The 21285-nt window shown below is 49.0% G+C and overlaps 1 protein-coding gene and 1 long non-coding RNA gene across 2 annotated transcripts; one reads left to right on the forward strand and one right to left on the reverse strand.

Annotated features, from left to right (window-relative positions):
• Nucleotides 1–149: 149 nt before the first annotated feature.
• Nucleotides 150–19431, forward strand: LOC141930436 (uncharacterized). Its single transcript, XR_012625294.1, has 3 exons — nt 150–3012; nt 18515–18642; nt 19191–19431. It is a non-coding gene; the product is annotated as an uncharacterized LOC141930436 (long non-coding RNA).
• Nucleotides 7484–19611, reverse strand: ATP6V0C (ATPase H+ transporting V0 subunit c). The gene is made up of 3 exons (XM_074841257.1): nt 19238–19611; nt 9570–9753; nt 7484–8318 (listed from the first exon to the last, which is right to left on the reverse strand). The coding sequence occupies exons 1-3, from the start codon at nt 19311–19313 to the stop codon at nt 8114–8116; spliced, it is 465 nt and encodes a 154-aa protein (XP_074697358.1). The 5' UTR covers nt 19314–19611; the 3' UTR covers nt 7484–8113.
• Nucleotides 19612–21285: the final 1674 nt, after the last annotated feature.

Consider the following 21285-nt stretch of genomic DNA (forward strand, 5'->3'; position numbering starts at 1 on the left):
GCGAGGGGGCGGGGCGCGGCCGCCGGCGTTACCGCGCAGCGCCACCGCCTCCCCGTCACGTGACCCGCTCAGCTGACGCGCCGGGATTCCCCACCCGCCCCGCCCACGTGACCACCCCCACCCCCCACCCCGCAGTCGCCATCATGGGAAGGGCACCGCCATCTTGAGGAGGTCGGCAGCGCCGCAGAGGCGGGCCGGCTGCAGGGCTGAGGGGAGCGGGCAGGCCCCGCCGCCACGGCCTCGCTCTGAACGCCGGTGGTGGAGGAGAACCGGCGGCGGAGGAGCTCTGTTCGACAGCTGTCTTCAGCCCTGGCTGCTCCTCGGGCCTGGGGCCTCCTGCCAGCCCACAGAGGCCGCTGGGCCTGCGGCCCGACATCATCACTGGCACGGCCTTGGAGGTGGCAGTGGGGATGATGCCACAGAGGGATGCCTGCACTTCCCCGGGAAGCCAGGGACGGTGGCAGGCCACCCTGCCCTGCAGGCCAGCCGTCTTGCTCCTTGCAGCAAGTGTCTCAGGGAATTCACCCTCTGTATCTGGTTTAATCACACTAAGCGTTAAATAGAAATGAATAACGTTCCCTATCAGAGCCTCTGTGGGGGCTGGCAGCAGCATATGCTGGTGTTTTGCCGCAGCGTGTAATGTGGAGCTGACGAAATGCTCCTGAAAAGGTCTGATACCAGTGGGGAGCAACCTTCGTCCTAAAGGAACCTGTCTCATCCAGGGAAATTCCAGATGTGGTGAGCTCAGGGAAGCTGGAGAGGGGTGCGGAAGGGCTGCTGTGCTGACTGTACACGTCTCAGTTCGTCACAACCATCTCCCGAAGACCACCTTCCTACCAGTCTGCACACACCTCCTGCTGCCTCTTGCCTCATGCTCTGATGAGAAATGTTTGGGGCAGAATCTGGAGTCCACTGACCCCAAACTGGAGCTCCTCAGCACAGCTGGTCTAGAATATCATTACTCAAGAACCATTACTCAGCCCCAGGACAGACCAGAGTAAGCTCAAGCCACCTTCACAAGTTCACTACTACCCAGCATCTTCCAGCCAAGGATTTTGCAGCCTTCAGTAAGCCAAGATGCAGCTCTTGTACAGGCACTGTCACCGCCAGCTGGGCAGCCATGTCACATGCCAACAGGTGAATGCTTTTGGGGAGGAAATGTTACCCACTAAGTATTACTTTTTATCAAGCAAAGTTGAAAGGCTTGAGAGGTCAGACGAGATCAATTAGTGGTTCCTAATGGCTTATACATCTGTGAATTTGTGAATAAGTAACCTTGGCTGGAATGGCCACAATGGACTTGTTTCTCTCTGGGGAATGACTCTGCCAGGAGAAACTGCTCAGCTTGCTTTGTGGCACACCGCATGTGCACGGGACAGCACGCACGTCGTACCGTGAGGGGCCACTGTGCAAGGAAGCAACCCTGCAGGCCTTGCTTCATGTGACCCATGATTATTTACTTCTTGAGGGCAACCCCAGGCATACCCAGGTGTGCTGGATGGACCGGTCATAAAGGACTGGCAGATCCTTGCCCCTGAGAGCTGGTAGACAGGTGTTGCAAAGCCTGTACCTGCTTGGAAATCTGGCTGGACACAATAATTACAGTAACAAAATTAAATTTGAACTGTTGGCTCAGGCAAAGTAAGGTTTATGCACCCACCCTTTCACTGGATCTTTCTGAGTCTCAGCTACAGGAAAAAAGAGTTAACTGCAACCTGGACAGCTAAGTCATTACTTATTTTAAATGTTACTTTCTAAGCTGACAGCACTGCTGTAGGCAGGCTCCTAGGGTCGTTTGACAAGTCAGCAGCAGCCTGGGAGAGAAGACAGAAAGCTTGTTCTGTGCTCTATAGCCAGGGCCCTGCCTTTTCTCCCCAGCAGCCCATGCCACCAAGGGTCCTTATGTCTGCAGTCTCTGTGGCAAGAACTATGCATCGTTCAAGTTAAAGCTAGTGTCCTCCACAGTCCAAGCATTTACTCCTGAACATCTGCTGGCAGATGCTTCCATTTCCCCTCGGTCCCGTCTGCTCCACGGGGATTGCTGTGTGCTGCAGCAGTCCACCCAGCGCTCTCACTCGCGTGTTTACCCCGTTTGGTGTCCTGTGGTATCACAGAGAGAGTCAAGTGTCTCATCAAGGACTGTGTCTGGGCAGGGTGCTGATGTGAGCTCTGCTAATGAATCACACCGAGAAAAGATAAACGATGGGGAATGTAATTGTGCATGAACGTAACATCCCCGTCTGGCCAGGAATTGAATTTTAATGAGGTTTTATGCTGTACTTATCATTCCATGATGTCAGTGCTTGTCCACACTACAAGCTGCCTCTTACTTGTCAGCAGGATGAAATGGAGAACCGGGAATGATTCTGGTTGAGGCCAGGAAAACTCTGTGCAGCACTGTCTGGGGACACTGAGGCCAAGAACAGCTTCAGGCAGGTTTTCCTCATCGTGGCGGAAATAATCCACATCTGGGGCATGAAGCAGCGTATTGATGGGAATGATTTGTGGCATCAGTACAGGTGAAGTCGAGGAAACTCCAAATATGGAAAATTAGAAAATGAATCCTAAAAGCAGATCTCAGGCCTGCTTATTTGAGCAAATGACTGCAAGGAAGTACCCTTCCAAGCTGCTAAATTAATTTTGATGTCAAAAGGTATACACAGCACCTGAACTGCCTGTGGCCAAAACAGCTTGTACATTCCTATGAAGGTGCCCTAACAGACTTGTGACAGTAACATTTCTTGGCAGCGGAAGAGATATCTAAGTAAATGCCTACAGATAGTAACATCCACTATAAAAGATCCTGTCACGGGGTTCACCCCACTGACACAGCTTCACCAACCCTTCAGTGACAAAGAGATCCAACAGTTTTTTCTAGGCTGCAATCCCCAGAATGAGCCACGGAATCAGAAAACTGGAAAGTGGCTCAGAACTCTCTCTGCACTCCTGGGAAGAACAGAACAGCCTGTGTCAAGGGGAAAGGTATAGAAATTTGTCTCATCGATGCTGTAGGTATGTCACCCAGCCCATCTTTATGTCATGTATCCATCCTGTTTTAAGTCTTATCCCTTTGGATGTTCTCCTTTTATTTCTCAGTATTAAACTAACCCTGGCTTACGTCACTAATAATTGCACTCCTTCTCTAATAACTGCATGTTCTTTCTCTCTACTGCTTCAGTAATAGGCTGAGGGAATCACAAGCTGTAGTTTCACTTGCACTTTCTTCAGCAAATGGTTTTTTATCCCAGGTTGAGTTATTTTTGACCTGGCTCGATTCCCAAATTAGATTCATTGCCTGGCAGCATGAGAAGTACCAGCACACTTGGGAGAAACCGGGGAGGGCATGTAACAGATGTGAAAGAAGGTCTGGGTGTCCAGAGGGAGCGTTTGGGCTAGCATTGCTGCCAAATGAAGTGCTTGTAGAGATGCAGCTTTGGCTTCTAATTTTTCATGTGCATTCACAGAGGTCTAAGAAATTGTCCTAATGCACACAAGAGCCAGGTAGGCTGTTTATGAGTTGAGAACATACTGCCAATCTTGGGAATATATGTGATTTCCTAAGATTTGTCGGTGTGAGGGACAAGAAACCAGGCCTGCGAGAAACTAAGAAAAACAGCCTGAGAAAGCAAAAGTTGAGGCTGATCGAAGAAAGACGTGACAGTCCTCAGCCTACCTTAGGTAGGCAGACCAGTGAGGTGTAGGTGGTCATATCCACTCCCTGCCACTCGAGATCACCCCTATAGCCCCTCCCGAAGGCAAAGCAGGAAAGCGCAGATCTAATAGCAGGACAGGACAGTTCAAAGTGCCAAAAAAGGGTCTGGCACTGCAACAGCCACCAATATCCCCTTGGTAAATCCAGAAGAGCCAGGACTTGAGCCTGTGGTGAGCCAATCTTGTCCCCTCAGCAAAAGGAAGATGGCAAACAGGAGCCACTCATTCTCCAGGAGCCTTGTCCTGCCCTCCTGCTACCCAGCTCGTACTCTCACAGGTCAGCAAGAACCAGCAATGGTCTGGGGATACCTTTTGGGAGGCACTCAGAACCCTGCACTCTGGCCCCTAGGAGAGCTTTGGGCCTGACACACTGTAAGGCTGGGGGAAGATCTTTTTCTGTGTGCTTTGGCACTGTGATGCAGAAACTAGCTTGAAAGAAACTCGCTGATATGAGCTCCAAAGCTGTGACTGTCTCAGGAGCTAAATGAAGCGTGGCTTGCAGAGAAAAGGAACAGCATTCATTAGTAAGAGGAACTAAAATGGAGAAGCTTTTCAGGATACAATCCTTTGACACTGAAACAGAAAATTTCCACTTCAGGATAAGGCGTACTGGGAAGACTAACTCTGGGTTTAATTTAATTATGTCAAGAGAAAAAGATGGTTAATACCTGTAGAGCAGAAAGAGATACAGTAAGAGCAGAGGTGGCAAGTCCTGTGTGTCAGAGACAGAGATAATTCTCACTTGAGGAACAGTGATGGTTTGTACAGTAAGGCTGGATGGAAACAGCAAAAAGCCATAAAAAAGCTGTATCCCCATCATTAGGCTGCAACAGAAACAAGGTTTACTGAGAGAGTCGTTTTCATTAGATCTGCTGTAGGTGAAAACAGCAGCTTAGTTTCTGGGATCCGTTTCTCTTAATGAGGTTATTTCCCCGAAGCTTATTGACTTTTCCAGGTTACTATGCTTCTCTGTAAACCAGGTCTCCCAAGGAAAATACAGTCCCTGAGCAATCACATAAAAATCCTACTACTTAAAAATGCTTCTCCAACAGAGCAGTAAAAAAATGAAAACCAGAAAAAATCTGCAGCCTTTGAAAACAAAAAGCCAGTATGAAACAGTTAAAAAAGAGACAGGTCAGCAAGCTCTCTGAAGGCATTGTCCATGCAGGCAGCATCTGGCAGCAGGCATTCCTTAACCTCACCTCGCCCAAACCAACTGCTAATGGACATTTACCCTCTGCTGCTGCTGCAGAACCACCCTGCTCTGTTCTCTCTCTGCAGGGCTGACTCACTCTGCAGTGCACACTCACAGTCACACAATCCACCACATTACAGAGGACTATTTATGTGCCAGCAGACGCCACCTCGTTTAATCAGGCACTCTCCGAGTCTGTCATTTCACACTCTGAGGCTGGCTGTTCCCCTCTTCCAAACCAAATACAAAGTCAATCCCTGCCAGACAGGACTGCACTCTGATCTAGCATACTGCTGTCAGTAAATGAAGGAAAGGGACCAAAAGGTCTGTAATTTTCTTAAAGCCCTGAATCACTTGAGAAATTTGCTGATGCAATAGCATCAGTGAAGGACTTGAAATGCGAGTTTTCACCTGGGAGTCATCAGTGAGGATCTAGAGCACTGCTGTCAGAAAATGCTTGGCTGAGGCAACATGCTCAGATTTAAATTTTACTCCTGGTGTATCTGCAGGTACTCAGCACAAATCATTCCTCCACCTATGCATGCTACCCCCAGATTCTGTCCTATGCTCTGTTCCCCTGACTTGCATGGGTTTACAAGCAAGGCTTGATGTTCCAAGGCATGAACCAAAATAGTGCTGATGGGATTTTGCCTGCATTCGGTTACATAAGTACCAGTCACCGTCCTGAGCCTAGTAACTGCCTTCTGCAAGGTGTCACCAAGCTACAGTGGGATCTTAAGAGTTCCTATAGATGGGTGCCTTTAAATTGCTTATTTCTCTTCAGAGATGAGGGCTACCACCAGCATTTAGTTGCTCTCTTAAATGCAATTTGCTCGTACTCTTGTAAACTGGCAAAAAACAAGGCTGGCAGCAGGTTCCCCTCACAGAAGGTAAAACCAAATCTTTAACATATTTGCAGCCCCAGCCAAGACCTTCGCCTGTCCTGCTACATAAGCAAAATACAATTCCTCTCACCAGAACTGCAAGATGTACGTGGCGTGCTTTCCAGAGAGCCCGAATTCGTGATTCATGCCCTCCCAGCTGCAAGCTCTATCAGACTCTGCACAGAAGTACCAGGAAGGCACTCACTGCAGTCAGTGCTGACAGAATTAGGCTATAGTTTTCATAAATGTTTACGACCCCCGGGTAAAATATAATTCAGAAGTTGTGTCTACTACTTTTGCTGAAAAAAAGAATGATCAACACAATTCAGATCAGGAATTCTACCCCAGGTAATGCTTCAGTAGACATCCAGGATTTTCCTTAAACCAGCTTACACATCTCTACAGCCCAAGCACCACCACAGCTCAGACTGCCATGAAGCCCTTCCAAATCACAAAACCACTAGTTCAGCCCACCCCAAAGCCAAGCAGCTGACAGCCTGTTAGATGAATGCAGACAGATTAGCTTTTTAGCAAACAGAATAAACCAATTAGTTAATAATTATCATTCCACAATTGTTAAAGCTACACCTTCACAAGAGTCTGTGAAAATACAGAATGATACATACCAGCAGAAACACATAGCTGAAGTCTCCTAAGCAGTCCCCTGTTTAGAGACCAGCTACCCAGAAGGTGCACGAGGTGCCACCAGGCCTGGGCTGGTGAATGCCCCTGCCAGGTTAGGCACAGCTTCAGTGCTCTGACCATAGCTCTTCATGGTACTTACACCAGATTTGTTTGCAGCACAGGTACATCAGTAAAATACATGTACAGCAGCACCACATCTCCATTCCCAGCCAGGGTGACAGGAGAGGTTTTGACAACATCACTCCAGATTCCTCAGGCAAGTTTGATCACAAAGGCACCACTTAGCACTGGGTGTCTGCATAACGTTAACATTTTGGCTTGAACACGAGAAAGCTTGACCTGTTCTCTGAACTATACAACTAAGATTAAGGTGATATGCTTCCCAAAAGCAATTCGGAACAAGCTCTACATTTGAAAGGGTCCAACATGTATTTCCCATATGAACTTCAGCATTGCTTTGCAACACTCAAACCCTCAGGACAAGAGGAGGTTGCTACAGCTCTCACTAGCTGCAAAAGCAGAACTTCTCAGCTCAAACACTCCTGATTTACAAGTTAAAAATGTGAGTTCTTGAATGAACCCATTCTGTTGATGAGGTTATTGTTCAGGTACTTCAGAGGCAATTGCTGCTAACAGCACAGCTTTCCAACCAGCTAAGTTTCTGCAGAGCCATCACAAGGACAAACTGCCTAAAGGCTCTTGAGCAGCTCCTATTCCTAGTCACATGCTGAAGCCTGCACCCTTGTTCCCTGAGCCCCTGCTCAGCCTATGCCATGGCATTACCATGTGCCAGAGCAAAGATGTGCTGCTCCATCAGGGTGAGCACAGCACTGCAAGAGCCTTGCCCTCCTGCTCACAGGTACTGCCCGTGGGCAGCAGCTGGAAACAGCACTGCTACCTGCCCAGGAGAAAAAGGGAATGCTTTAGCAGTGATGATAGCCTTACTTCTACATGGTGCTCAGACACTTGAAGAACTTGCCTCCCCCTAAAGGAACCCCTCCTCTTCTAAAGGAGCAGCAAAAGCATGAAATCAGAGGCAGAGGACTCATTACAGCAATGTAGTGAGGAATTTTTATTTGGAAACATGGTATAAGTTTGTAACCCAACACTGGGTGCACGACTCTGATGCCGGAGCATACGCAGTTACTACTGAAACACAGGAGTGTTTCGGACAATTGCTGTAATAAAACACAAAATTCTCATACTCCAATACCAGGACACTACAGCAATCTTTAGAATCAAAGTTACATCCAAGGAATTCTCTGCACTTACAATTGACCCCACAGTGTAATCTACCTATATATAAGATTAATATATATAGCATGGGAAATTGAAAATCCTTGCTCCATAGATGTATGAACATGTCAAGTCTTTTATAAATAAACATCCAGTGAAGAGAAAAAATTACATTTCTAGTTCATATTTATACATAAAGTACTAACAGCAATGGGTGGAAAATTGCACACAGGCCACCCCAAGCCATGCAGCAGGCTTGGAGCAGCCCATCCAATTTAATATTGAAGTACACACAGGACAGACAAGTCACTAACATACATTGCGCATTTACAAGAGATCAACTACCAAATTGGGACAACTGTACACATTGGAGAGACCATTTTCATTCTGGAGCTTTTTTAAACGTGGATTTGTTACATCTCTTTACATCATACCACGACGTTTACTTTGTGGAGAGGATAAGGGCAACAATGAGGCCATAGAGACCCAACACTTCAGCGAAGATCAAAATCAGGATCATGCCCACAAATAACCTGGGCTGCTGTGCTGTTCCCCGTACACCTGCATCACCCACAATGCCAATGGCAAAGCCAGCAGCCAGACCACTGAGGCCCACACTCAAGCCAGCACCCAGCTGAAGAAAGCTCCTGTAGGACAGAGATGAAAAGAGTTTCAGTGGCAAGCAACAGGACACCCAACCCTTCAACTTCAGGCTAGTCTTTTTTTGCTCTCCCCAAAGGGAGTAAGAATTAACATTCAAACATTTAAAGGGAACCTCTTTCCTGCAGAAAGAGCTCTTAAAGCAAGCACAGTATGTCTCACAAAGCAGGTGATTCCTGAGACTCCTAGCTCTGATACTTAAAAAAAAATGGGCAGCTATGCAAGATCTTTAGCTGATACTCGAGTATGGCTCATACACTAAGCTAAGCTACTGGGCCTGCGAGTTCACATGGCCACCCAGCTTGCCTGGAGCCACTTCAGTCAGCTGCAGGCTTAGCACACTGCCAGCACTCTACTTACTCCAGCCATGTGGGCTAGCACTTGCCATATGCCTGTCCCAGTGCTGTGTAGCCTGTTAATAGTGCTAAAGGTCTTCACCTTTAGCAACTTTATTATACAGCCATAGCACATCCAGGTGATTATTAGGTCTCTCGCACTGCAGGAGTTGGACAGGAATGGTCTGCTTTTCCAGGCAGGGGTACCTATCAGTATCCTGCCACCTGGTAACTGCAAAGGAGCATTTGTACCTGCCGTTTCTTAGATCATGGCTTATTAGGCCAACCACCTGCTCATCGGCTATAGCCTGTACAGCGACACAGATATCTACTGTTAGACCTCAGAAGCATTGTTTTATTCTGAGAGGTCTCAAGCTGGTTCAGCTATTCTCAAAAGCCAAGAGTATATTAAGTTTCAGACTGTAGCTGGTGTAGAAGCCTGATGTATAGCGTGAGGATTGGTTTACCAGCACATAAAGCAACCACCAGTATTAATTATTCACTTGCATCTCCCAGGCAACAGGAGAACTATTTAGACAGTCTGATTAGACAGTCTTGGAAAGACCTGTGTATTCCAGATCTAGAATTTGGCACCAGGAAACAAGCTTAGCCTCCTATCCCAGTACTGCCCATACATGGTTTCTTTCAAGCTGTAAAACACTGCATTATCTCTAGCAGTGGGATGTCTGATCTGTCAGCTAATACAGCAAACTAATCAGGCAGCACTACCACTGAGGCTAAGGCATCAGGAAGGACAGCTGAAATTCAGTCCATGCTGGTAAGCCCAGGTTAGGAACATTTAGCATCAACAGTCCTTCCTGGGGTCTTGAGCAAAACCCACCCAGCAGCATCAAAATAGTGACAGGACAAACTTCAACAAAACTGACAGATGCAGCAACTTACTTGAATAGCGTGATAGAAGGTGAGAGGGCATTGGCAATGAGGACTGCCACTACGAGGCCATAGATAGCTATAATACCCGCCATGACAACAGGGATGATTGACTTCATGATGAGCTCAGGCCTCATGACAGACATGGCTGCAATACCCGTGCCACTCTTTGCTGTTCCATATGCAGCTCCCAAGGCTGGAAGACAAAAAAATGCATTAGACACATCCCCAAATACTATCTTCTTCACTAGGCTGCAGCATTAGAACAGTTGAGTCAGCACAAGGAAGAATTGTGCAAAACTAACATAGTCACTTGACTACTTGGTTTGTCAGCCACGAATATTCCCCTAAGGGATGAGGAAGTGACCTATCCAGAGTCCTAGATCAAAGCTAGGTCAATAAAAAGGTGCTGTTCAAACAGTACTGATAACAGAGTACCCCCTCTGAGCTAGCTTCACTCCCTAGCAGACATTTGTTCCCTGTTTAGGAATCAAAACCCAAGGTCCAAACCTTAACTTGTTAGTTCACAGGTTGTGCCCTCACACAGCCCACGCTGCGAGGCTCTGCTCAGCTGATCTGCAGAGGAAACACAGCGAAGGATGTCTTTCTGCTGCAGCAGAATAAGGCTCAGTTGAAAGCCAGGTTTCAGTCACTGAACTTTGAGCCACTTGGGCTGAGTTCTCAGATGCACCCAGTGTTTAACAAGTCACCTTCAAATGGCCTCTTCTTTCACAAAACCTGTGCTTTGGCCTGGGGTTAAACACATGCCATTTAAGCTTCGGACACAGTCTGAGATAGCAACAAACTCACATATTATTGCCACACTTCATTCCTTGGGGAAAGGACACCTTCTTCATGTGTCAATAGCCTCACCTGTGAAGGATTCAGGTCCAAACACTTGTTAATGCAACCACTGGAACCACAAAGTGGAGTATGGCTTCTAGGTTATAGAGGACTACAACCACCTTACTCCTAAGGTTCACTGACCACCTGTGCAAATACTTGACCATGGAGAGACCAACAAAGGAATCCAAAGCTTGGTTTTCAAAGAAGAACATGGGCTTACCACCTACAACTGAGAATTGCTGTAAGAGTCCCAAAGCACTACCCCAAAAAGTAACTTCTGCCTTGAAAACTTTGTGTTAGTCTCACAAAAGTTTCCACAAATACATCATTCTTTGATTCTGAAGCACTTTGAAAGACCCCTTTTCTTCCAACCTTGTTCTGGAGTACTTTAGGTACAGCTTAAGTCTGAACTGCACTCACCATCACCCAAGATACGATATGCAGGTCAGCAGCCATCCAGGACTAAGTCCCCTTTTCAGACAGTCAGGCTGATATTCAAAGGTTACAGTCCTATTTAGCACAAAAATGCTCTTGCCTGCTCTAAAAGGCTACTGGAGAGTATTAAAACCATGGGAACTTAAAATCTGCATTGTTCAGAGACTTACTATTTGAGTTTGCTCCAGACTTAACAGTAAGGTTTCTACAAGGGAGAGAGCTGCTTGTTCCACAAAAATCTGTAGCTGCCTTACACCAGCATCCAAGTGTGAGATGGGGCACCTTGCCCAAAAGAGTTGCTAGGAGGTATTCAAAGGGTTTAGGATATTGTGCCTTCCTGCTTTTCACTCAGCATTTACATGAAGCCTATCTTTGTGCAGTCAAGAATGGAGAAGTAATCCTCCTGGCTTTGCACTAGGAAACTTCAGAAGATTAATAAAGACAGCGCTCCTGCACTAACATAAGACTCACTATCAAAAGGAAATTCCGTTTTAGTTACAAAAACTTGAAGGGAAAGAATAATTATCAACTACAAATTGGTCCTGTACTAGTAAAGCTCCAATACTGAACCTTGACTGTCTCTGAGCCAGATGTAAAGGGCTGTTCAATTCAGAACTAGAATCCAACTTAGCAGGAAGCCTGAGCCAAGAGCAGAAGACAGGTTTTACCTGCAAATGTAAACTGAGCCTGCAAACTAGCATACAGGCTTAGCTAGCAATTTCAGTGATGGTACTGTTTAAGGGTCTAGCCCCTAGGAAGTCTAGAAAGAAATCACTAGCTTAAATTAGAAACCTTTTCTGTCAGATGAAGCATCTTGATTCCACTTACTTCCAGTCCTTAGATTCAGGCTATCTATACTTCTAGACTGGCTATAGCATTTAGAAGAAACCACTTCCCTTGTCTGGAATCTTTTATAAACCTCTCCAGAAACAGAGGCTCATGAGGGAAGTTCACTATTTAAAATTAGATCAGTCTTTACTTCCTCCAAGTCTGAAGTGTTGCAATTAATGCACTGATGGATTACAGAACCTGATTTTGTAACCCCACTTACAGAAAGTCAGCCTGCTTAAGGTTTTGGGAGGGGGCAGATAAGCACAAGTTTGTCAATTCCCAGTTGTCAAATCCCAATTCAAGGGAACAGGCAAGAGCTTGTGCCTTGAATTTGGTCTAGACACACTAACAAATAACATCTACATGTACTCTGTGGCAGCTAGTTTTCACATTACAGTTTTAGATGGCACTGAAGATCTATTACACTCTCACTGGCAGACAGTCACAGGTGCTACACAAGTGCCAAGCTCTGAAGCTGTGTATCTGCTCCCAGTGAAGTCTTTATCAGCATCCTGGCCAACAGGTTTACACTGGAGTCCCCTGCAGCTGCGTCTCCAATATCTTACACAGCAGCGTGTCTTACTGTTCTTCACTGGCCTGCGAAGTTCTCCTCACACCTTTGACAATACCCCAAAGATGGCCACTTCCCACCATGACATAGCCATCTAATGGCAACAGCCATTCAGTTATGGGCTATCTGGCACTTAGGTCAACCCTCCTGCACATCTTGACTTTTACCTCTTGGCAGCTGCGAATGTTTGAAGCACATATGCTACATTTAAATACCCCTGATGAGTTGGAAGGGCATTTTTCAAAATCTTTTTAGTGAATAGGGTTTGACAAGATCTAAGTGGAAGACAGTGAAAATGGAACAAGACCTGTACCACTGTTACACACCAAGACACCACATATTCAGATCATACAGCTCTATCACCTCTAACATACAGACCAATTAAGCTGCAACACTACCTTTAAAGCATACAGAGCTATGAAAACATTTACCTGGCAGTCAGAGAAGCAGCACTTTGCCTACCTAGCTCTATCACAGAAGCAAGCCATTCTGGTCTGTAACCAGGAACCGTGTCATTTACAAGTTCAATGGTGTTATAATACAAAGAAGTTGCTTTACACATCATTCAAGACTACTTCCAGTAAGCTTGTTTCAATGCTTAACTTGATTTTTGAAATACTTCTGAAGAGTAACTCCTTGAACTCACAAACCAGAGCTGATTTAGTACTGCTCCTGGGGGCAAAACACACTCCCACAGGGCTGTGGATACGCTGCACAGCACCTTGCCACAGCTGTTACTCTCTATTAGTCAAAAGTGGCAGCAGAGGTAGTATAGCTGTGCAGCTCCAAGATGAACTAAAAAGTAACTTGCCATGTAGGTGACAGCTTCAGTAAGGACTGAAGACTAGTTGCAGTCTGGCCACTGTCAGACCTTTCAGGAGAGCTTTGCCTCTGATATTCACTGTCAGTAGTCAAGCAGCCCGTGGTTTAGATCAAGTGGCAGTCCAAGAATTAGGGCCCATCTTTTGTAGCTATAGTTACAGTGCTCAGTAAGGTCACGCACTGAGAACATTAACCTTGCAGCTATTTAGCTGCAAGTCACTTCATGCGACACTCCCTCAATATAGGAAGAGGCTATTATCAAAGGCCTTGCAGCAGTTGTGCAGACAGATACGCACCTATGGACAGTGAGCACATCATCAGGGGCCTTCAAGCCAGGGAACCATTTGCATAGATGCAGTTTCAGCAGTTGCAATACATTCAGGCACGCTCAGCCCAAGAATACAGAGGTTCAGAACCAGCCACACACACACCAGCAGCATTTGGTTCATTCAGAGCCAGTGATTCCTCCTCTGTCCCACCATGGGGAAGCAGGTTTTCACACTTCAGTATGTGAAAGATTTCCAGAGCCCCTAATGCAGAGAAATTCTGCCTACTGGAAGTGAGCTAGTAACACAACTCAAACTTTCAATTAAGATACCATGGGTTACTATCACAACAAGTATAAAAGACCATTCTGGATGAGCACTTACATCTAGAGCCTTTTATAATTATTCCATTATGAAATGGGCTGCTCTCTGCAGTAGGTAGGCTTCCCTCAAACCAGACAGCAGGCATCAACTCACCTCAAATCTGTTCATCCTTGAGCATGTTGTTCTTAACTGGCTGGAGAACTGTTAGCACTGATATCGATGTCAAATACAGTCATTGCTTTGCCATGCCAGAAACGTGGGCATTTTTGAGGAAACAGGCTTCTTCCCACCAGTATTCTACGGCCCCTCCCACACCACCACATTTAATAAGACAAACACAGCTCTACCTCAGATTACAGTAATGGATACTCCATGTCTGCCTTGGAAAAACCTTGTTGCTATGTCCAGTTGCACCTCCACAGAAGAGACAGCCACATTAAAGGAACTGTATCTAGAACCTATGCAAATTCAGATTACACTGACCGAAGACTGGGGGACTACAGCCAGTCCCCAGCGATAACTGGAAGGGTACACAAATAAGGTGTCCTACAGGAAGTTGTAGACTTTGAAAATCTTTAATGAGTCACCTGTTACAGCATTAGGGACAGCACACTTTGTTCTTCCCTAATGTTGAAGATGTGTGGGGAGTTCAAATAAGCCTAGAACCATCACCTTACAGCATTATCAAAAACCACCACAAGGCTAGCAGGCCATTTACTTTTATTCAGTAAATTTGAGAACTTAAAAATCTATCAGCTCCTCAAGAAGCTGCTGCAATAACAACAGTCCAAAGAACAAAGGAGTTACCAGTCAACTGTCCAAGCAGCTAGGACTGCTGCAACTGGTACTCTGGATTGCCAGACATAGCACACAAAGCCAATTTTTTTTTTTTAAAGTATGGTAATGCTGACACTTTACACCACAGTACAGGCTTGCTCTTCTGCAAGCAATAAAGTCCAGTCACTTGTTATTTATCTTTATCATCATACAAGCTCCCCTGCAACCTTAAAGATGACCCATTTCACAGACTGGGTGGACCACTGTATTCCAGGTAGTGACTGGCAGAGTAGTTTGTTACACCAGTCAGCAGGAGCCCTTTTCAACTAGTTGGTCTAACAGCAGCTTACACCACTCACCAGCAGGCATCCACAGCTAAGCTGCCTCATTTCTGAAGCGTGGGAAAGCCAAGGTCATCTGACTGCATCCAGCAGACACTCCTGTGGCCATAGTACCGTGACTTGAAGCCTCATGCTCACAAGATTCACTGTCTGAAGGAAGTGAGTTCAGCAAGTTATGCCTTACCGTTTGGAGAGGACAGCAAGCAGGCGGAAGCACACACACTTCCATAAAACCGTTGTTTCAAGCATCACTGAACAGCCTGATCAGGCTGGAGACTTTTTCAGCTTACAACCACTGCTTGAAATCAGTCAGGCTCTGGACAGATGGAAGAGGCTAGTTTTAGGAAGGGAAGTTGACTAAGAGGTCTTGAGGCAGCTGGCATTCATCTCCACTGCTGCTCTGAATGTTCCCAGAGGGGAAGTACCTGCAGACTTTGTAGTCTACAGTAACTTCAGGACAAGACAGGAGTCCCATTGTGTACACCTGGAAGCCACAGTACAAGCAGCAGCCTATCTGCTTGAGCCAAGTTCTGTAGAGCCAATGGTTTATCCTGATGCTCAATCTGGTTTTCAGATGATCCTAAGACTAGTATCTACTGAGTGGAAATGATGCCCTTGTTGAGATGTCTTCCTTAAACTTAACTGTAGAAATACTGCCTATGTGGTTTACTTCTATTGCAACACTTATGTCTTAATAGCCCACTAATTTACCTGCTGTTAAGGATGAATGCTTAAGCTAGTCTTTACTGTAGACAGCCTGGTAGCTCTGACCCATTGAGTTTTCTTGCACATACCATGATGCCTTGGAAGTACTCTTTAGTGATTTGAAACAGAAGACTACCTTGAGCCACACTCTGTTCTGTCATTTCATTCTGACCTGCAAGCTAGAGCTAAGAAGTCTACAAGCCCCTGTAAGGATGAGGTCTACAGCTCCTTATCAAGAAGCAAGCAGCTCTCCTCTCTACCACCTCCCCACTCCTCAAGAGACAGTATTTCAGGAAGCACAGGTGTAATTTGCCTTCAAGGCTGCAAGCTGTTTACAGTCATGATGTCTTCTAGAATCAGACTGCACAGGGCTGTCAGCTGCATCAAGCTAGATGTTCTGAGGCAACAATTTCACCACGGAGGTACCTTAATAGCTAACCAACTGCTACAGTATCTGCAGCTCTAGTTTAAAATAAAAAGTACTATTTCATTAGCTCTGCAGCAACAACGAGAAAACAAAGACTAACCTTAACACTGCTGGCTAGAGTTCTCTTCATTAGCAGTCTTCCAGATGCTTGACAGTGAAGCATTATTGAAGGCACTGGATGCCCATTCAGAGCACAGGCCTAAGTAAAACTCCTTACCACACGAAGAAGGCCACAGTCAGGTGTACCTGGGACATCATGCTTTTCTACATGGAGCATCAGCAAGTGCATAATCAGACATCTTTGCCCAATACCATGCTTTTCCATTTTGGCATGCCGAAGTTGCATGGAAAAGCTGCAATAATTTGATCACTCAACAGCACCTGACACTGAGCCAGCCACATATTTTACATAGGAAATAAGGGAACTTTAGCTATCAGAACAAGTTGTAATCAGCAAATGAATAAGCAGGCTCGAAGACAGCCAAGGTCACAGCAGCCTGCTTTAGTCTTTCTAGCTGTCATCAGTACTAGCTGACCAGAACAAGTTCTGCTATCTATTTACCATCAGCAGTTAATGTTCAAACATCAAACAGTACTGCATAAAGTCACTTGTTTTCACATCAAACTGGCCTGGACAGTATAGAACTTGAACATGTTTACTAGAAACAGGTCTCTGAATTACAAGCTCCACAAGAATCTGATCTTTAGATACAGCATGTCAGACATGATCACTGCACTAATTAACACTGATTTAGGACCTTTTTAGGTAGTTTTACACTGCTTGTGCAGACTGACTCAGCTCCTTCTAAATCAAGGTTGGTTTTTTTTAAAAAAACTAATGTTCACTTAACATCAGAACATGCTGTAGTGTCACATCCCTCTTAGGGAAGCTACATGACACTGCAAGTTTTAGTTTATCTTGACACCTCTGCCATATTGCCTTAAAAATCCAGGTTGTTTCACTAAACAAGCAGTTCAGTAATGTTCACTAAGAAATAATTTTTCATCAGCAGTATCTATAACCTGTTGTTCCAGTGACTGAACCCATCAGATGCACTTAGGCCCTAGCAAGAGACTAACCTCATAGCTCAGACCTGCTGGTATTAGGACCATCTAACACAGACTCTGCATCAAAGACCAGTCATGTACCAGCAGCAACACCATAGTTACCAAGTCAGAAAAATAGCTTAAGCACTCACTTTGAATTAATTACTTAATCCTTCCCCTTTAACTTGCAATCCCACAGTACCATGCTATCAAACCTGTGGCTTCTAGGAAACGCTTCACTTCTGGTTTAGACATGGCAAGCAACATCTTGAATTCCTATTAAAATGCTGACTCCAGTTTGCATCCCTCACGTTTCCACTGAAGCAAGCTTGCATATCACAAAACTAGCATCTAAAAGGCCATCCAACCACGTTCTTTTGCTTCCGAGCTATTCTGCAAAAGGCAGTGATCAGCTGACTTTTTTCCAACAGGTAACTTAGCTGTTAGTCTACTCTTCCATTACCTTCATTAGCCAAGAGGCAGTAGGTCAGTAGTCCCAACGTTGGCTCCTACAGCATTCCAGCCATACTCTTTTCAGGAAAGTCCTTAACTGTCAAATACAAGTACATTTTAACTCTGAGGTGGCAGGCCACTAACTGCCCTCAGCACTCTGGACCTCTGCATTCCACTACTAGGTACAAACTGAGCAAGACAAAAAAGCTGGACTGGCTTTGTTCAGCCAAGATTAAAGCCATGAACATGGCTGGTGTGAAATCACAAGCATGGCTAGACTGCTTCCTCTCAACTGTCTACTTAGCTATTTACACAGCTTAAATCTACCACACTAATCAATCAAGAGCAGCTTCCACAAATTTGTCTTGCAGACCTAGCTACCATCTCAGAGGCTACTTTAACATAATGAGACTCCAAGCACACGTACAGCTATATACAATTTGAGTTACAGCCAATTCAGTACTTGAGTGTTTTGATTCCTCAACCAGGAGCCAAATTAGGTGGTAGACAAAGACAAGTCAGTATGCTCACACATGTGGAGACACTGGCTAAGTCTTCAGAAGGGAGAAACGGACTGATTCCTAGTTCTTGTATTCTAGTTACTGCAACACTTGCATTTAGAAAAAAAACTAGCTGGAGACTTCCCCATGTTATGTCCCAAACACAACAGCACGTCTGCACCTATCAGGAAACAGTATATCATCAGCCAGGAACAGCAGTCATCTTCTGCAGAAGGTTTGCTCAGGCTCCAAGAGAGACAAGGCACCGTATGATGATCTTTCTAGTGTAAAACAGCATTTATAGGTCTCTGCATAAACATTCTTCAATAGGGAGAGTGATATCACAGACTGACCCAATTTACTCCTCACTGAACCTCAATGACTTAGGATGCAGATGGATGGCCACTAGAAGAGCTTCCCTTTTTCTGTATTTCACACATCGCCCATTTTAAAGGGAAGGTCACGAGCCCATCAGTTCTTTTTAATGTCATTAATATCTGTAAAGGTGACTTCACTCCTGAAATGCTTGCACATTTAGGCTTCAATCCTATTAAACTTTGGTCTTGCGTTATCCAAGGAATGTTTTAAAAAGCAACTTTGTCCTATTTACAGCAAGAGAAGTGCTACACCCAGCCCCAGGAGAGCCAGACCAACCCTCCCTGCCGGGAGAGCTCGCAAAGGCTGACTCACCGCCGAAAGGCCCCGAGAAAGCCCCGGGGGGAAGCCGGGCACGGCAGCAGGTACGAGACCCTCCCGCAGCACACGCTAAGGCACACGTCAGTACAGCCGGGACCGGGGCCTACAGTGACACCGGGTTTCTGGCTGGATAACGTACCGGCAGGTCAGCCCGCACGCGTGGCTAACGGGGGACCTGGCCCCCGCGGGACGGGAGTCCCCGCGGCGTGGCACGGGGGAGGGAGGCACGGCCGCCCCCGCGGGGCCGGTCCGGGCGGCAGCGCCGCCGCAGTCACGTGGGAGCGGGGGCTCCGCCGGCGGCAGCAGGCTCCGCGGTGACGTCACTCGCGTAGACCCCCTCCGGCGCGCCCCGGTAGCCCGGATGGAGCTGGGGGGGTGGGGGGGGGGGTGGAGGCTGCGGCCCACCCCCGGGCCCGGGGCCGCCTCCGTCCCCCGCGGCCAGGAGGACGCCCCGTCCAGCCGGGCGCCAGGCCCACCACCGGGGATCCCGCCCCAGCAAGGGAGAGGGAGGACGGGAAAGGGAGTGGGGGCCTTTCTCCCCTCCCCGGTACGGCGGCGAGCCAGCCCATGCTCCCTCCACCCCCCCTGGCAGCTCCAAGCCCCGACACCCTCCCCCGGGGAAGCCGGACGGGTGCTCACCGCTGAAGACCATGGCAGCCGAGGCGCCCATCACGGCGAAGAAGGAGGCGTACTCGGGGCTAGCGCTGGAGGACATGGCTGCGGGGGCCGCGCCGGGGCGAAGCGAGGCGCCGCTGGGAGCGGGAGCGCGAGGGGGGGAAGCGGGAGGCTCCGCCGCGGCGCCGGTCCTCCGCAGGCAGCGCTCGGCCACAAAATGGCGGAGGCGAGGGGAGCGCGGGCGGGGAGGGAAGGAAAGGAGGGAGACGGGGTGGAGGCCGGCTGCAGGCAGCGGAGGGTGGGAGGGAGGGGGCCGGCCGCGGGCGGGAGAGGGAGGGAGGGGCAGCGGCAGCGCAGAGCTCCGTCCCGGCGGGAGTGCGCAGCGGCCCGGGCGCTGCGCCCTAAATACTGCCTCCGCAGGACAAAATGGCGGCGGCCCGCCCGTCACGTGATCCGGCCCACCGCCCGCTCGCCCCGCCCCGCGGCCGCCACCACGCGCGCGCGCCTGGGGGCCGCCCGCCCGCCGCCGCCTCCCCCCGCGCCCGGCGCCCGCTCCCGCGGCGGGTCCCGCCCCCGAGGGCGGCCGCAGCCCTCCGCTCCCTCCGCGCTCCATGTCCCGAGCGGGCCGCTGGGCCGCGCCGGCCCCCGCGCTCTGCCTCCCCCCGCCCCGCTCTCCCCCCCCCCGCGCCCCGGTGGGTCAGTCCGCCCGGCGGCCGGGGCCGCGGAGCGTGATTCAGCGCTCATTAGCATAAGGGGCGTGTCCAGGCGCGGCCCCGCCCACGCGGCGGAGGGTCCCCCCGGGGCTGGGGCGCTGGGGCTGGGCCCGCGGGGTGGGGCCGGGACGGGCCCCGGTGCCGTGTCCTCTGCGGCCCCTCCCGCGCCATGTGCCATCCTCCCCGCTCCGTGTCCCCTCGGCTGTCCCCTCTGCCGTGTGCCCCGCCCCTCTGACACGTCCTCCACGCTGTGTCCCCCTGCCATCCGCCGTGTCCACGGTGTCACAGCGCCCACGCCGTGTCCCCAGTGCCGTGTCCCCCGTGTGCCGTGTCCCCGCCGTGTGCCACATCCCCCGTGCCCTGTCTGCATGTCGTGCCCTGTATACACCACCCCCATGCAGGGCGCTGGCCCCTGCGCTGACCTGCCATGGGCTCCCCGCAGGGGATGTACCGGTGCCCGCGGGGCCTTGCTGCCTTCGGTCCCGTCTGAGGTCCCCTGCACCCCGACTCCTCCCGGGGTCCGGTGCTGGCAGCATCCTGCTGGTGTTCCCCATCTCCCCCGCTCCCCTCCCCAGCGTCTCCTGCTCTCTTGCGAGGTGGTGGCTGGTGCCCCTGGCCCATCCTTGCCCCCCGAGGCTGCAGGGGAATGGGTGGGCTGGGCTCAAACTCCGGTATCACCCCACCACAGGCACTGTCACCCAGACACCACTGCAGGCAGGGTGCAGGTGACCCCCTCTGAGCTAACCCCATCCTGAAACATCCCAGAGAGACACTACTACAGCCTGTCCTAAAAGCATGACTGATGCAGTTTCTGTTCCCCAGGCTACTCTAGAATAAACTCACGTTAATTCTGGATTTGGGGTGTTCATTAATAGTTGCCTGCGCCTGCTTTTGTTGCTGCTACAAATCCTGCTGATCTTCTGATCTCCTGAAATACCAGATCTCTTAATTAACTGAGAGCCACCTGCCTTTTCCCGTTGTTGCCACTTTTCCGGACACCTCAGCCTTGTCAAAGCTCACAGGGAAGGTGAGAACAGGATTGAAATCCTGCTTGGCAAATTCCCTGCCCGCTGGTTGAACACGAACGGCCGGGTTGCAGCAGCAGGCAGAGGTGACAGGCACTTGCCGGGGACCAGCCCCGGGGCACATGGGCTCAGCGGAGGAGAGGGGCTTGCAGCAGGCTCTGTCGCCAGGTCTTCATGGAGGCATTCGGCACGTGGCCTGTGGCGGGGGCTGGCTGAGAAGCGCAGAGCTGGCGGGAGGGGAGGACAGGGCTGTGGGGCACTGCAGGGGTCAGAGCCCCAGAGGGGGACCCCACCCTGAGCCCTGGCAGAGGTGGGTGCAGGGGCTCTGGGTCCC

This window comes from Strix aluco, chromosome 15 (genome assembly GCF_031877795.1).
Source record: "Strix aluco isolate bStrAlu1 chromosome 15, bStrAlu1.hap1, whole genome shotgun sequence".
Classification (NCBI taxonomy): domain Eukaryota; kingdom Metazoa; phylum Chordata; class Aves; order Strigiformes; family Strigidae; genus Strix; species Strix aluco.